Below are 15824 nucleotides of genomic sequence, written 5' to 3' on the forward strand. Positions count from 1 at the left end.
GCGCTGCGCCGGCGGCGGGGGGCGGGGCTGGCTCGCGGCTCCGCCCCGTCCTGTCCCGCCCGCCTGAGGGGACCCTGCGCCTCCCGCCGCTGCCCCGGCCGTACCCGCGGAGAGCCCGCGCCCGGCCGGGATGGCCGCGGTTTCCTCGGGGATGGCGTAGCGGCTGCTCCCGCCGGGCCCAGCGCTTCCTGCGCCGCCCTCAGCCCCGCTCAGACCGGTCATGGCGCGGCCCGAGGCCGGTTATGAAGCGGCGGTGCCGCCCCGCCCCGCCTGCACCTACACCAGCTGCTACTGGTAAGGGAGACGGGGACGGGAGGGCCGGTGCTCCTCACACTACCGTGAGGCGCCGGGACAGCCGCGGCCACCGCGGGAATGGCTGGTCACACTCCTGGGCTCGTTTCTCGGCTCAAAAAATGAAGTTGGAGGAAAACAAATTAAATAACTGTTTATTTGTGTTTTGCAGCGAAGAAAATGTTTGGAAGCTTTGTGACTACATCAGGAGTCAGGATCGGTACCCTTTAGAAGAATTTTACGCTGTTTTCATATCCAATGATAGGAGGATGGTGAGTCAATGGGATTGGTCAGAGACAGCTGTGGAAAGGCTCGGCCTGCAGACCGCAGCCTGGTGTGGGTGAGAATGGTCCCAGCCCATGCCGGGGAGTGAGCCTTTAGCCCAGCCTGTAGGTGAGATTCAGTCCAAACCCGTCCTGCAGCTCGCTTTGGCTCAGAGGTGTGCCAGCCGCACCACGTGAGATGTTTTAATTATGCACTGCATTCAGAACGGTGGAATGAAGCATGTGAGCTGTTGGAGTAATTCTGTCTGTAATGTGTCAATTTAGGAGAATAGTTATCTTTATAAAATCATAGAACCATCATAATAACCATAATAACCGTAAGGTTGGAGAAGACCTCTAAGACCATCAAGTCCAACTGTTAACCTGACACCACCATGTTCACCACTAAACCACATCCTCAAGTCGTTTGGATGTTTCCAGGGATGGTGATTCCATCACACTTCTTTTTAATGTGGCCCAGATAGTATCTCCAATTTCATCCTCCTGAGAGAGAAACTAGAAAAACTTTCTTACTGCAGTACAGATGTAAGCTGAGGAAACAGATAGGTTAGCAAAAAATGAACCAATTTACCTTAAATTAATCTGTATTAATCTGAAAGATTTTATTCACTTCAGGTTCATTTATAACTTTCAGATTCCACTCTGGAAGCAAAAATCTGGACATGGAGATGAGCCTGTTGTCTGGGTAAGGCATTCATTACTCTCAATAATTTTGAGTGTGTGCCTCTATAGTTGATAGCTGCAGGATCACACATGGGCATCTAAAAATCTCTTCCATCTGAACATAAAGGAGCATATTCTACTGAGGGTGGTGGAGCACTGGAGCAGGTTGCACAGAGGGGTTGTGGAATCTCCATCCTTGGAGATGTTTAGAAGCTATGCAGACACAGTCCTGGGCAGTTGGCTTTAGGAGAATCTCATTGAGCAACAGGTTGGACCTTTTAAAGTCCCTTCCAACTCCACACATTGCATAGTTTTGCATTAATATGTATAATTCCTTTACAACACATTTATAATTAGCATAAATCCAATGCTCCTTTGCACCATCCCTCATAAATTAATAGCAGGACAGTCAGTAAGACCAATAGGTGACGAGTCTTAATTATAGTAAGAATGCATAATAGATTTGTGAAAATTATTATCTGGGTATTGAGGCTGCCAGCTCTGTAGTGTTATGGGTAGATGACTGTATTTGTAAGTAGATGGATGAATATATTTATGTAGGCCTGCCAGAGGATAAAAAAGTGTAAGTTATGTGTGTATTCAGGTTAAACTGACCCATAAACAGTGGCTTTGAAATGCCATTTGATCAGTTAATGTAGTTCAGTAATTGCTGGTGCAGAATTCCTTGGTATCATTATAAGGTCCTTTCAGTTATCTGGCACAGAAAAAAACTATTTCTTGTGGCAGTTTCTGTTTCTGAAATTCTGCAGAGTCATCTGCAAACTTGTGAAGTTTTCTGATTTCTGAATCATTCACTTTCTTCCAAAGTATTGGTAGCTTTACAGTACAAAAAAAAAGGTTTGGTTTAAAAAGAGATCTGAGTGCTACAGAGAAGACCTAAAAGGGAATAGCAGAGTCAGGAAAGGCCATGGCAGAATGTGGATTTCTCCCAAAAATTCATGGATTCAAAGGTCTTTTAACTTTGACAGTTCAATGGATCATAGGCTGTATAAACCCTGTAAACTAATTTTTCTTATACTCTCTAATAGGTTTTTCTAAATATTGTTGAATACAATTGTGTATGTATATTGTTCTGGTGAAGTAGATTGCCCAAATCTTTTTCATTCAAATTTCTTTGTGGTTTTAATATTGAAAGTGTCAAAAGACAGTGCTCAACCCTTTTTGTGAGGGGATTCAATGTAAATTTAAGTAAGTTGTTAAGGGCTACCTTCAATTTAATTTTGGAAAACAGCAGTGCACACACCTGATATGTAATGTCAGTAACTGCAGTGTCCTCCAATCTCCTCCTGTGTTTCTTACAAGGTAAGGAGTAAAACTGCACTGCATAACCCCTTGATAAAATAGTTGCCTTGAAAAAGTGTGATGTAGATATTTTTTCCCAGCTTCAAGAGCTGCTAGAGGAAATTGTCTCACTCCTGTGGTCCTCCTGATCTGAGCTGTTTGCTGGTTTTTCAGTGGTGTGCTGGTTTTTCAGGTGCTTCTGGCAGCTGAACACTCGACACTCAAATTCACAGCCCGTGTTACTGCAACAGGTACAAAGTCTCTTATTAGAAGAGATCACTAGGTAAATTTAATGTTAACCTATCATTTTATCTTGTGAGTTTATTTATGACTGAGTCTAATAAAAAGTGATAACCGAACAACTTTTGTGGTTTGGTGTGGAACATGAGGGAGATTTTCTGTTTTCTTAGGAGTAGTGTACACTTTAGTTTGCTGTCTTGGCTTAAAGGAGGCTGCAGAGAAATGGGGAGAATAGCAAAGTTTCTGGAAGAGCAGATGGGCAAGATGGACATTAGGAAATCTCTCTCCTGTTGCCAGAAATTTTACAGGCTTAATATTCAAGGACAGCAAGCAGGCTTTAAAAAATGGATCTGAACTTTTACTTTTAGGAAGATCTTTTTTTTCCATTTTCTTTAACAGTTTCTTATTAATTGCTGTTGAACTAATGGCAACTCCCCTTCTTCCCAGGACTACCATGTTATTCTGCTTCATCTTTGCAGCGGGGAGCAGAGCTTCATTTATGATCTGGACACAGTGTTGCCCTTTCCCTGTCCTTTCCATGTGTACAGTGTGGAGGCCTTCAGGTTGGATGACAGCCTTCGGCCAGAGTTTCACAGGTGATGACATGAAATATAGAGACTATGGATGTTATTTCATGGAATCAAAGTTGAAGTTCTCTTCACTTAATTTACAATGGATCTCTACTCTGTCTCATTATGCATAGTGACAGAGGTTTCTTTACTGTACTTCAGTAAAATAAATGCATTGTGTTACTTTTCTAGAGCTCTTCACCTTAGTCATCAAAAACTTTTCTTTCCTACTGTAGCTTCATATTAACAACTTGGCCCAACATTGCTGGTTTGTGTATTTAATAACATTAGTGCTCCTTGATGAGAGGCAAGTGCTCTTATTCTGAGTGATTAGTGCAGTATTGTGTACATTTATCTTTTAATACAATTTTGCATTTTGTTTTAGGAAAATCAGAATGGTTCGAGCAGATTTGTACTTGAAGACATTTGCTTCAGACAGATCTCACATGAAGGATGCAAATGGAAAATGGCAGAAACCTCCTCCTCCATATCCTTGCATTGAAACTGCAGGTGAGGTCCCAGAACTCCTTCCTGCTTACAGTGCTGAATGAAGTAGTCCAGGATGCACATGGGAAATAAGTAACTTCTATCACATTTGTCCAGCCAGTTTATCATTTCATATGGGAAAAAATAGGGCTATGAAGCATTTGGTACTCCCTTTTTTGGACACACAATCCAGCATGCCTTCTGGCATTTACTGGTATCAAACATTAGTTACTGATATTCATAAACTGAGCAGAGAGTGAAGTAAGACTGTTCCAGCAGGAACTGAAGCAGACAGGCCAAATAACTTGCTTAGGGATCACAAAATTTTTCACACAGTGATTATACCATACTCTAGCACACAGATCCCATTCTGGCAAAGCAGTGTTGGCAGGAGGAAGTTTTCACTCTGCTCAGTGTGGTGGGTTTGCCTGCATGAAATGTTTGAAGTTTCTGTACCAGGTGAGGGGACCCCAGGATATTTTAAGTCACTGGCAAGTTCTTCCTAAGCCTTAAGCCTCTGTAAGTGATTACCTCTCTCTGCCTGGCCCAGAGGCTGACTTGCCACCTATTCTGTAGAGCTGCTTAAAGCATTCTTATCACACAGCACTTCAGCTTATTCTAATCATCTGTTTTGCAAGCTGAGTAACATTTGCCATGTGTGTGTTTGTTTGTACTCTCATTTTCTTCCAAGGAAAGCATGGTGACGTTTTGCTTTGAAAGAGTTTGAAAGAGTTTTCATGTTACTGTTCTGCATGTTTGGTTTTGTTGATTTTTAATAATGCAGTACTGCTGTGTGTTTATGTTAGAGAAGGGAAGGTCAATGAAACATAGCTCTGTCTTTAGGTCCAAATGGTTTTAAGTTGCTGGGAAATTAATTCTCAGTCTTTGCTTTGGCTTCTAAGGAAGCTTGGTGTTTCACATGAGAGTAGAAATGAATTGTGGGAGTGAGCAGGAACACAGATGTGACTTTGAACACAGATGTAGTCTTTGTTATGAGGCTTTAGGTGTTTTCTAGACAATCCAGGTTATGAAGCACCTTGACTTCTAAGTCATGGTTATTATTTTCAGCAGAGTTTTATGCACAGGTATTGTAGGGAGTGTAGGATTCCTGAACTACAGTGAATGGTTCTCTGTTAGCTGGAGCCTCGTAGGTGCTGAGAACTTTTTTGTCTGTGGAAACCTTGTTGTTTTGATAGCTGAGAGCTAATGAAGGTGTGAGGAATATAGATGAGGTCAGACCAGGAAAGCAAAAAATTCTATTCAAATCAAAAGAGTAAAAACCCATTACTTGTGGGTAGTAGGTTACATAATGACTCAGTTGCAGATGTGTACCTGACTCCATAGCTGCAGACCTGTAACTCTCCCCTTGCCTGGTGTCTGGCTGAGCTTTCCCTCACTGGTGAGCAGCAGCCACAGGCCTCAGGCAGCCTCCAGGTTCTCAGTGGGGCTGGTAGATAGTGAAGGATATGTAGCTCTTACTTTCTCCTGTGCTTTCATTCTTTGCTCTGTACCTTGGCATGCTGAATGAAATGTCCATAGGTCGTCCAGTCCAACATCTGCCCAAAACAGGTATTCCTCAGGGCTCTGTCCAGTCTGGTCTTGAACACCTCCAGAGATGGTGATTCCACCACTTTCTGGACAGTGTTCCAATGTTTGACCACTGTCATGGTAAACAAACAATGAATAAAAAATCCTAGTATATAATCTGAATTTCAGATGTTCCAACTTGCATTTTTCATTTCTTGTCCTGTTGCCAGGCTCCTCCAAGAAGACTCTGGCTCCACTGTCCTACCTCTGATCAGGTAGATGTGGGCAGTAGTGATGTCTCCCCTTCATCTTCTCTTTTTAAGACTGAAGAGTCCCAGTTCTCTGACCCTGTCCTTGAATAAATGTCCTGCACCAAACAACTTGATTTCCCCTTCTGGGCCCGCTCCAGTATGTCCATATTTTGGAGGGTTTTTTTGTGCTGAGGAGCTCCAAGTGGACACAGCATTGCAGCAATGTGCTGATGTGCTCTGCTCTCCTGTCAGCTGGCTGAAAGAAACTTGTTACCCTGCACCCACTGAAGGTGAAAAGTCATTCTCTAGGGAGCTTCAAGGTCTGAGTCAGAGCAGGACTAGATTGTCTCAGATCAAGTTTTGGTTTGTTTAGTACCAGTTCCTCCAGCTTTCCTCTTTGTCTTTCCTTTGTATTTACTGAGATACTTTGTAATGATGCATGCTTCAATGTGCACAGTGCTGTGAGTCTGTGAGGAGTCCAACTGTAATGTCTCAGCACAGTTTTATCAGGCATAAAGCTGCCTTATTTTGAACTTGATGTGAAACTGGGTGGCAGACCTTTTGTTATCATAAAAGAGCCTGGGGTATTAATGTTCATGTCCATGCCAAATCCCATTGCAGATAACTTTTTTCTCCCTGCCGTTTCACTTTGATAGACCAGTCTGCTTTCCATGTTGATTTGTGTTTGCATAAGATTAAATTACTTATATATTTCATGTTAGAGGTGACTGTAATATGATGGCTGACAGAACTGACCCCATATTGTTTAATACCAATTTATTTGTGAGGCACAGAGGGGGGTTTGTTTTGTTTTTTGGTTTTTTTTTTTTTGCTGTTATTTAGAATAACCAAATTCCTAAGCTTTTGAGAAGATGCAAGGTTTTTATATTCCTTCTGTTTCTTATATGTGTTCTTTGATGTTTGTGGCAGTTTGACCCTGCCTGGATGCCAGGTGCCCACCAGAGTTGCTCAGTCACTCTCACCCACAGCTGTACAGAGGAGAGAAAATGCAATGAAAACTCGTGAGTTAAGGATGGAGAGAGATCACTCACCAATAACTGTTATAGGCAAAACAGACTCAACTTAGGGAAATTACTTCAATTTATTACCAATCAAAATCAGAGCAGGATAATGAGGATCAAAACAAGTCCTAAAAACACCTTTACTCCACCCCTCTCTCTTTACCAGTCTTAGCTTTATTCCCAATTCTCTACCTCCTCCCCCCACTCTCTGTGGAATGGGGATCACAGTTCATCACAGGTTGTTTCTGCTGCTGCTGCTCAGGGACAGGAGTCCTTCCCTTGCTCCAGTGTGGGGCTCCTCTCATGCAGTCCTTCATGAACTTCTCCAATGTGAGTCCATCCCATGGGCTGCAGATCTTCATGAACTGCTCCAGTGTGGCTCCCTTTCCACAGGGTGCAGTCCTTCAGGATCAGGCTGTTCCTGCATGGATCCCCCACGGGGTCACAAGTCCTGGCACCAAACCTGCTCCAGCCTGGGCTCCTCTCTCCACAGGTGTGCAGGTCCCTGCCACCAAACCTGCTCCAGGATGGGCTTCCCACAGGGTCACAGCCTCCTTTCAGGCATCCACCTGCTCCAGCCTGAGGCTCCTCCCAGTGCTGCAGGGGCACAGCTGCCTCAGCATCATCTTCACCATGGGCTGCAGGGGAATACCTGCTCTGGTGCCTGGAGCACCTCCTGCCCCTTATCCTTCACTGACCTTGGTGTCTGCAGAGGTGTTTCACCCACATATTCTCACTCTTCTCTGGCCACAATTGCTTCTGTGCAGTAGCTTTCTTTAAGTTTCTTAAAGGAAGAGGTACTACAACAGTCACTGATGGGTTCAGCCTTTGCCAGAGGTGGGTCCATCCTGGAGCTGGCTGGCACTGGCTCTGTTGGACATGGGGGAAGCTTCTGGAGGAGCCAGCCCTACAATCCTCCCTGCTACCAAAAACTCTTGGAATTGAATTGAGCAATCTTGATCATTAACAAATTAAGCATTTTTCTCCTACTAGTAACTCAAAGGGAATAAATCTTAAACTGTATTTGTCCTGCTCATAGGGTTGCAAAATAAATCATCAAAAATAAGCTTACATGGAGTCATAAATTCCAGTCTATGCCTAAAAAAAATTAAGCTGGCACAAGGTGATTTTTAAAAGCATTTTTCTAAAAGACAAACAACTCCAGTCCAACCAATAAAACAACAATAAAAAAAACCCCAAACCCTCTCAGACTCCTCAGTATCTCATCAGAACTCACATGCTAGGCATTAGCCCCTTGGCTCTGGCTCTGCTCTAGCTGTTTCCCAGTTAGGCCTCTGTGCCTTTTACTGGCATTGCTCTGGCCTCTGTTCTGCTCTGCTGCCATGGATTGCAGGAGGGGCTGGCCAGCCTAACTGGCTGCACAGTGCTTTCTCACCCTGCCCTGTCCTCAGAGCTGCTCTGCTGGAATAAACATACCTGAGCTGCAGAGCTGTCCCCTGGTCCCACCTGTTTGCCACTGACCTCCTGTTGAAAGAAACAGGATATTTTGTTAAAATAATAAAAAAATGAGATTTAGTGAACAGAGTCATTATTCTAGAGCAGGTGAGCCCAACCTTTGGTTTTCTTTTAAATCTTCTTTCCACAAATTAATGAGGTCTGATTCTGTTTAGTTTATGACTTAGGATGAGATCAGCCCTCCTTACTGCAAGCCTGTGTAAAATGCAGCTTGCACAGTGCATTCCAAAATTACTCCAGACAGATGGTTGTGTGGCTTATGTGCAAGTGTTAGCAGCAGCTCTAACACTGAAAAGCACTGGTCTGAATTTCAGTTCTCCCAAGGTGTTCAGTAACACACTTGCTGGATGGATTTGTAAAAGCTTTTTGTTCTTTTTATTATTAATAAAATCCCTGGTAGTCAATAATAATGGGGTTTTACTTGGAGGTTTTTTAAAATTTATTTAGAAGAGCATGAATAGGACAGCTGAGAAATTCTGGAGACACTGTGTATCAAACATATGTGTAACAGGAAATCTCTCAGACAGACCCAGCAGATGTCTGCAGTTGCTCTGTATCTCCTCTCTGAAGTGGCAGCAGGATCCCAGTGAGAGTGAAACTGCACTGATAGGGATACAAGCAGCTCCTATGCACTCCATGGGAACCTTCTGCTGCTCTTGTGTGAGAATAAAATTCCAGTCTGTAAAGTTAGGTCCTTACTTCATAAGCTTTGGTGGAAGTAATGAATCGAGTCAGATAGATACAATAAAGACACAACTAAGAAGCATGTTAATAACCAGATTGGCTTGTTGAAGTTACACCACTTTCTATAAAATACAATTTATAGTGGTGAGCTGTGTTTTACATTGAGATGGTTTGCACAGTCAGTTTTATCTTAGGGGTGGAGACAGCAGCCTCCCAGCTGAGAGTGGGAAGAGTCCTGACTTATCTCCCTGCTCAGACGAGGGAGGAGATCTGAGGAGAGCTGTAAACACCTCCTCAAGTCTGTGACGAGTCCAACTTTCGTTTAGTTGCCCCCAAGGTTTTCAGCATTAGCAGAACTGATCTTGGAGGTTTTGTTCCAGACTTCCCTGCTTCCAGCAGCCCTTGGGCAGCTGTGGTTACACTGAGATAGTCCAGGGTCTGTGAGCCAAGCTGAGGCTTGGCTTAAACATTGTTTTCTAACTATTGTTGGCAGAAGCCACAAGTATCATGGCTAACAATGCCTGAGATAGTGAGTGGCCTTTTATTTCATCCCTGCTTGGGGTAAAAGTGGCAGACTTGATTTAAACAAAAATAAAGTTATGCAGGAGGGCCAGATAGATCTCATTTGTGGGGTGTGTGTGTAACAAAGTTTGGTCAAAGAGGAGGATGGAGCTGTAGGCGTTGCACAAATGCAAGCTGCTATAACAGTCACAGCACCTGAGGGGGCCTGCAAGGGTAATGTAAATCTTAAAACAAAATAATTCTGCTGCTGTTGGTCTTGTAAAAATGTTGTAGGATACATGCTCTGTGCTTTTGTGGAGAGATCATCTCCATCTTGGTTTGCCAGCTGTAGCGTCCAGGTGTATCTTTTTAAAATTCTGATGTTTGTCACTCTTACCTGCTTCGGGAAGAGGACTTTGTGGTATTCTCATGCATTTTTGCCGAGCTGTTTCCCAACGCTGTAAGGCCTAACACGGCACGCCCGGCGTTCAGATAGGAAGGAGCAGCAGAGAGGGGCTGTTATTACACGGATCAAACGGGAGAGGTCTCACTAAGGTTTTCCCTACGGGTACCTCCCGTGCTGCTCCAGTGCCATCTACCGACAGCTTCTTAGGCCGTCGCTCTTCGCCGGAATGGACTTGTTTGCTTTGGTAAAACAATCTGCCACAATCCTTCCGAAGTTAGAGAAAATTTCATTTCCTGCAGGCATTGTGGCAGCAACTTCCAAGTTGCAAACAGCAGCTGTGTTTGTAACTACTGGAACAATCTCCTTTGGACTGCTTTCCAATTCACAGAACAGTTTTATGAATTATTTTAGTATGCTCAATGCACATAAAGCAGAGATTTATTTATTTATTTAATCTTAATGTATATGAAGAATCACATTAGTTTTGAAAAAGCATCTGGGAGGAAAAGAGCAGTTTGAAACTGGAAAACAGATTTAACAGATTTAACAGTGGGTAACAGATTTAACAGTGGGTAACAGCTCCAGCAAGCAAGAGCTGTTACCCACTACTAATTTGTTCTTGAGCTATGACAGCAAATTGCTGAGCTTGTGCTATTTTAAATTCCCACACAGGCAGAAATGATCCCTGTTCTGGCAGACTCACTTCAGCAGTAGGAGCATGCTTGGCTGGACATAAGGAATTTCTGTATACAGAGTTCAAACAGGTTAACAAGAAAGGATTTAGGGGCCAGACCTCAGAAGGGGTGAGAGTTGGGATTAGGCAAATCACAAAGCTGTGCTGTTGAGTAGATGTAGTGCAACAGAGGCCTTCAGGGCCTGGCACTCCTGGGTCTGGGGTTCCTGAATCATCTTCCTTTCCTTGCTTACACTGTCCATAATGGTAAGCCTAGTTACACAAACATTTTGCAGCTGAAGCAAATTCCATCCTTTGGATTTTATAATCTATTCATTAGAGCCTCCTCTTGTTTGATTCTTAATCCTTAAATGCACACATGAATCATCCCTGGTAAATACTTAATACAGTGGAAGAGCTGTTAACAGTAAATCTGTAAAGTAAAACTGTAACAGTGGCTTTACCACTCTGTTCCTTAAACTCATTCTCAGCCAGTTTTCTTTAATGGTCGTTTTAAAAGATTATTTGTGCTCATCATTGGTAAGAAGTCAAAACAACAAGCCCACAGATGTTTGTCATCAGAACTGAACCTCTGATCAGCACAGTTCTGAGTCAGCAAAGCTTGTACCAGGCCAGCTCTGGAAAAAGAAAGTATAAGGCACCTAAACCCAAAACTGCACACCAGCACTTTTGCAGTGAGCTCTCTGGGATGCATGAATGGGACAGAATGATTTCCACCCCTCCTGCAGGAAACAGAGCAAATTAAATCCTGGCAAAGAGCAGTCATGGTTACTTTTCTCTTGAAACTATGCCAGTTAAACTTTTCCCCTGACTTAATTCTGTCATTCAGGATTCACAAAAAAATAAGTATTTTCCCCCAGCCTAGTTTGTGCTCCTCTTCACCTGAGCATCCCTCTAGGCTGGGACTGGGTTAGGTCACACATCTCCTCCCCTCTGCATATTCTGGCCCTGCAGTGAGCCTATGTTCGGTGAGGAAAAAGTTCGGGGCTGGAGGGAACACAAATACTGTAATCTGGAGAGTAACAAACTGCAGCTTTGCCAAGGGGCCAGTCACTTCTGAGAGACAACTTGCAGTTCTGACTGCTGCTGTGAGCCCATTCTCTGTGCTCAGTGCAAAAGGGAACTCCATTGACTTTGGTTCAGAACTTAAATGGGTGAAGAATACCTCCCCTGCCTTTAAGTCAACCCATTTGTGTGAATGCAGGAAGACTGCATTGCCCTTCCCTGTGTTGGTTGTTGTTTGCACTCCAGTTCTCTGACACTACTCAACCCTTCTAGGCTGCTGCTGTAGGGAAAAACCTTACCCACATATGCTAGTTTCTACTGCTGGCTGCTTTCTGATCCTGTAATGTGATTTTTGCCTTGGGCAGAGAGGGGAGTGGGGGCAAAAGTGATGTTTCAGAGACTGGAAATTGATGTTTCTGTACCACCCTACCATTTGCAGAATCTTGCTGGAGTGAACAAGCTGTTGAAGAGGGGTTTGGAATGTTTTCTTGAAAGATGTATGTATACCTGTGCTACAGAACCTGCATCTGGAACTCAGATATTTCCATTTTCTGGTCCTTTTTTAGATTCCAAGATGAACTTGGATGATTTCATCAGTATGAATCCTGAAGTGGGATGGGGCTCAGTGTTCTCCCTTTCAGACTTTGTGCATCGATTTGGCAGTCAGACTGATTACAGCTATGCCTTGGAAGGACAGTGAAGTGAGCAGAGTTCCTCTGGTTCTGAGTGGATGTGTTTTGTTTTGCTGCTCTTACATTGTATTTATGGTTTACATTTCTGTACATGCAATAGGTATTTGGAAAAATAGAACACCCAGACAGAAATATCATGAACTGAATAAAAATATTTATTTTAATTATGTAAGAATGCGCTTGGTTTTTAATGTCAAATCAAAGGCTGACATGCCACCATAAGCATATTGCTTTTCCAGCTGCTGTGCCTAAACTGAAAAGAGCTGCAAAAAACGCTTTTGGAAAAATATGTGCATAAAATACTGAATATTGTAGCCTAAATTGCTACAAGTTGTCACATTTTAAAAGTGGGATATGGTTTTCTTCCTGTTGTGATTGCTGTCAATTATATGTAAACAGACAGGGCATCTCAGTTTCCTCACTAGCTTTACTGATTAGTCCTTGTTTAGCAGAAGTGTAAAGGGAAAATTGATTTAGTAGTTAAGCTGTGAACTCCTATGCACTGTGTAAAACCAGGTGAGTATCCAGGTTTGTGTGCTGTACCAGGGGAGAATTAAATCCTGCCATTTCAGTGAAGTGTTCTAGTGCTGAAAGTTCCTGGAAGATGCAGTTGCTATTTTTGCTTGTCATGCTGGCTGTGCATTCTCACCTGCTCCCATCTTCTTGCACACGGTGTTTGTTTGGCCTTGTGATAATTCAGGGTAATTCTGACAGAAAGAAGGAAGTTTTGTTGAGGTTTTTTTTTTTTTTGTTTCTTGGTTCCTTGAGCTGGCCTGCCTTGTGGTCAGACAGCTGCTCCTGCTGGTGTAAGGAAATCAGCAGGGCCATATGGCTGGGGGGAAGGGAGTGAGAAAGCCTCCCTGTTCAGGGCTGCCTGCTGCTGAATATCCTCAGAGGTGATGCCAAGCTGCATCCCTGCAGGGCATCCCAGGAAAGCCTCGTGCTGACTGAGGGCTTGGAGCAGTCTCACACTTCTTAGTGTGGAATTGCAGAACCAGGCTAAAATGAGGTCTTTAATTCTCAGCTCTGGACTTGTTCTACTTTATACCCTAGCACATCACGGACTCACAGACTGGTAGAAGAACACAGGTTATAAGGGTCAGGCAGTCCCTGGTCCAATGAGATCAGACCAGGCTGCTCAGGGCTTTAGCCAGTCAGGCCTTGGAAACCTGCTGGGATTGAGACTACAATAAACATTTGTGATATATTTCATTCCTGTGAAGAAAAGCACAGTAAAGATTTTAAGTATTAAGGGGTCATTTTATTTGTAAGTAAAGAAAAATATCAAAACTTGTAAGAATCTTGTATGTTTTACCCAGGTTTATTGTTACATACATAGTGTATTACTGTATCTCTCATCAGTTCTAGAGAATTGACTCAGCATAATAACAGCAGAGACAGCCACTTGAACAACTGTGGGATTGATTCACTTCATGCAGACATCTCTTTCCATATCATAAAGGCTGCTGAATATAGGAGCTTCAATTTTCTGTTGCCAGATGCAGCACAGCTGGTTGCCTGTGCAGACAGGCTGCTACTACACATATTCCTTGAGGCCAGCATGCACTGGTTGGGAGGCCAGTTGTAGGGACACTCCCCTCTGGAGTGGGACAGTTCTTCTGCAGTTTCTGTCACTCTGAATCAGTGTCACCAGAAGAAACTGAGATGAAACTTGGGATTCCTGATAAACTGATGCACAAACCCTGCCAAGAGGGGACAGCTGGATTTAACCAGATACTCACTCCTGTGTAAAAGGTCTGATGTGTCCATGTTTGGATGAAATGGCAGCTCTTGATGCTGATGTAGCAGGCACACTGGGGGAATGCAGATGATGGTACTGATGGTTCTGAGTGATGTTCAGGCTGGTTGTGGCAGTGCAGAGCAGCAGCAGTTTGCCTGCTCTGCTCCTGTAGCTGCCAGGGCACTGGGTCAGACACAGCACAGGTGGGAATGCCAAGATCCTCCTTTCAGATGAACGGGTCGTGTTAAGCACTTCTTACCCTTTGAGTGGCTGAGTGTCACAGACACAGAGTTCCTGTGCATTGCTCAACAGGCCCTTTAGGTTGTTACAGAACATGAGGTTCTCATCCCTCCCTACTTGAGTATGTCATTTGATTTAACCTCAGCTGGTTTCCGGTGCATGAAATCTGTGACACACTCCCTTTAGTGGGGGTCAAGACACGAGAGCCTGCCTGGTTTAATCTAGTTTTAGCATCAAGGCTGTAAAGAAGAACAGTCACAACCATTATTCAGACTATGCAAGTTTAAAAAAAAAACCCAACATGAAGAGTTAGTCCTTTTTCTCTGTAATCATTCTGAACAGGTGCTTAATTTTACATGTAGCAGGCTGGGTGTGTGTGATTATAGCTTTTCTATAATTAAGCACCTTTGTGTGGCTCTTGTAAAAAGCTGTCATTCCAGAGGGATCAGTAGAAGCCAGAGAATTATTTAACTCAGTGCTGAGGATGGTGATAGTGTGGTACTGTCTCTCTAGCTCATCAAGTGTTGGGACATTTAATCTCCTTTCAGGTGGGCATGATATCAGAAGGAAAGAATTCAGGAATATATCAAGTGCTCCTTTAGAGCCCAAAAGACAAAGAAAAGCTACTCACTTCACTGTACTTACCAGAAACCAGCTCTTTTCTGGTGCTGATTAGTCCTAGTGTCTCATCACAGGGACCAAGTGACTTCCCTCCCCTCTTTGGTCCTTTCTCTAGATAACCCTGACTGGAGTTAGTCAAATAGTTCTGACTATTTTGTGGAACTTGCTGTGTTTAACCTCTGCTGTCAACCCATATTTGATGCATGAGGTGGCCCCACCAGTGTGGTTTCCCCACGGAACACCACAGTAAGTTGCAGACAGAAAAGCAACGTTTGCTGAGAGCCACTTTGCCATGTACCTGCAGAAGTACAAGCAAAGACCTTCCACTGTAAATCTGATGGCAAGGAGGCAACTTCATTGCCAGACATCCCTAATTGTCAGCTCTGTGACCAGTGGTGTATTTAAACACCTGAGATTCAAACAAGTTCACCCCACAGTGATAGGTTCCTGTGTGGGGTACATTGTATGGCAGAGCACAGCTGCTGCTCCTCAGGTGCAGCTCCAGGCTGGCCAGTGCAGCCACCCAGCTGAGGGGGTGCTGACAGAGAGCCTCACTCCTTGGTGCAGGGGAACTGGGCTCATGCCACTGGGAGATAGGAAATAACAGGAAAGCACTGATGGCTGATTGTCTGGGGTGCACTGTCACAGCAGGGTCAGCCTGTGCTCACTTACACTCCATGCTGTCTGTACCCCTTGAGACTCTGGATCTTTACTGTGTCAGATGCTTTCCCACTGTGTCCAGGACCAGGATGTGCTGCCTATGCACTTTCAGTACAATGATGTCCTAGTGTATCTTAGCTCCCCATTCCCTTTCAGCCTTCTTTACCTTGTCCTTTTCCATGTGATGTCTTTCTTTTGTCCAGTTATTACAGTTTTTGTGAGCTTAGAGCCCCTAAGTGGTGGCTTTTTGAACTGGGTGATCCTTGAGTAAGGTATTGAAGAAAGCAAGGGAAACCTTCCTGCTCTCAGTCAGTTACTCACAATCCCATGGTCTCCCAGCTTCTGTATTCTGTTGATCACTGGAAATTCTCCAAGCCTTTTATTTCTACACATCATAGGGTGAGACTCTGATAGCCTTATAATGGGGGCATTTCCCATCTCCAGCAGGCTATTGCAGCAGTAAGCTGCA

At 43.9% G+C, this 15824-nt stretch overlaps 2 protein-coding genes across 6 annotated transcripts in view; one reads left to right on the forward strand and one right to left on the reverse strand.

Annotated features, from left to right (window-relative positions):
• Positions 1-192, reverse strand: part of ATAD2 (ATPase family AAA domain containing 2) — a 30448-nt gene extending 30256 nt beyond the window's left edge. The window contains exon 1 of the mRNA XM_059470104.1: positions 105-192. The gene's annotated coding sequence lies outside the window, so the exon portion shown is untranslated. The remainder of the gene's footprint in view (positions 1-104) is intronic.
• On the forward strand, positions 66-12268 carry NTAQ1 (N-terminal glutamine amidase 1). Of its 5 annotated transcripts, none has more exons than XM_059470135.1 (7): positions 66-294; positions 464-563; positions 1210-1260; positions 3228-3376; positions 3735-3859; positions 5593-5637; positions 6544-7701. In XM_059470135.1, exons 1-6 carry the CDS (start codon positions 221-223, stop codon positions 5631-5633), a joined length of 540 nt encoding a protein of 179 aa, XP_059326118.1. In that variant the 5' UTR covers positions 66-220; the 3' UTR covers positions 5634-5637; positions 6544-7701. The 5 variants fall into 5 exon arrangements, with proteins under 5 accessions (XP_059326118.1, XP_059326124.1, XP_059326100.1 ...); XM_059470141.1 differs by having other exon boundaries at positions 7129-7701; XM_059470151.1 differs by lacking the exons at positions 5593-5637; positions 6544-7701 and adding exons at positions 2734-2791; positions 11968-12268 and having other exon boundaries at positions 159-294.
• Positions 12269-15824: the final 3556 nt, after the last annotated feature.

Source organism: Ammospiza nelsoni, chromosome 1 (assembly GCF_027579445.1).
Source record: "Ammospiza nelsoni isolate bAmmNel1 chromosome 1, bAmmNel1.pri, whole genome shotgun sequence".
Classification (NCBI taxonomy): Eukaryota; Metazoa; Chordata; class Aves; order Passeriformes; family Passerellidae; genus Ammospiza; species Ammospiza nelsoni.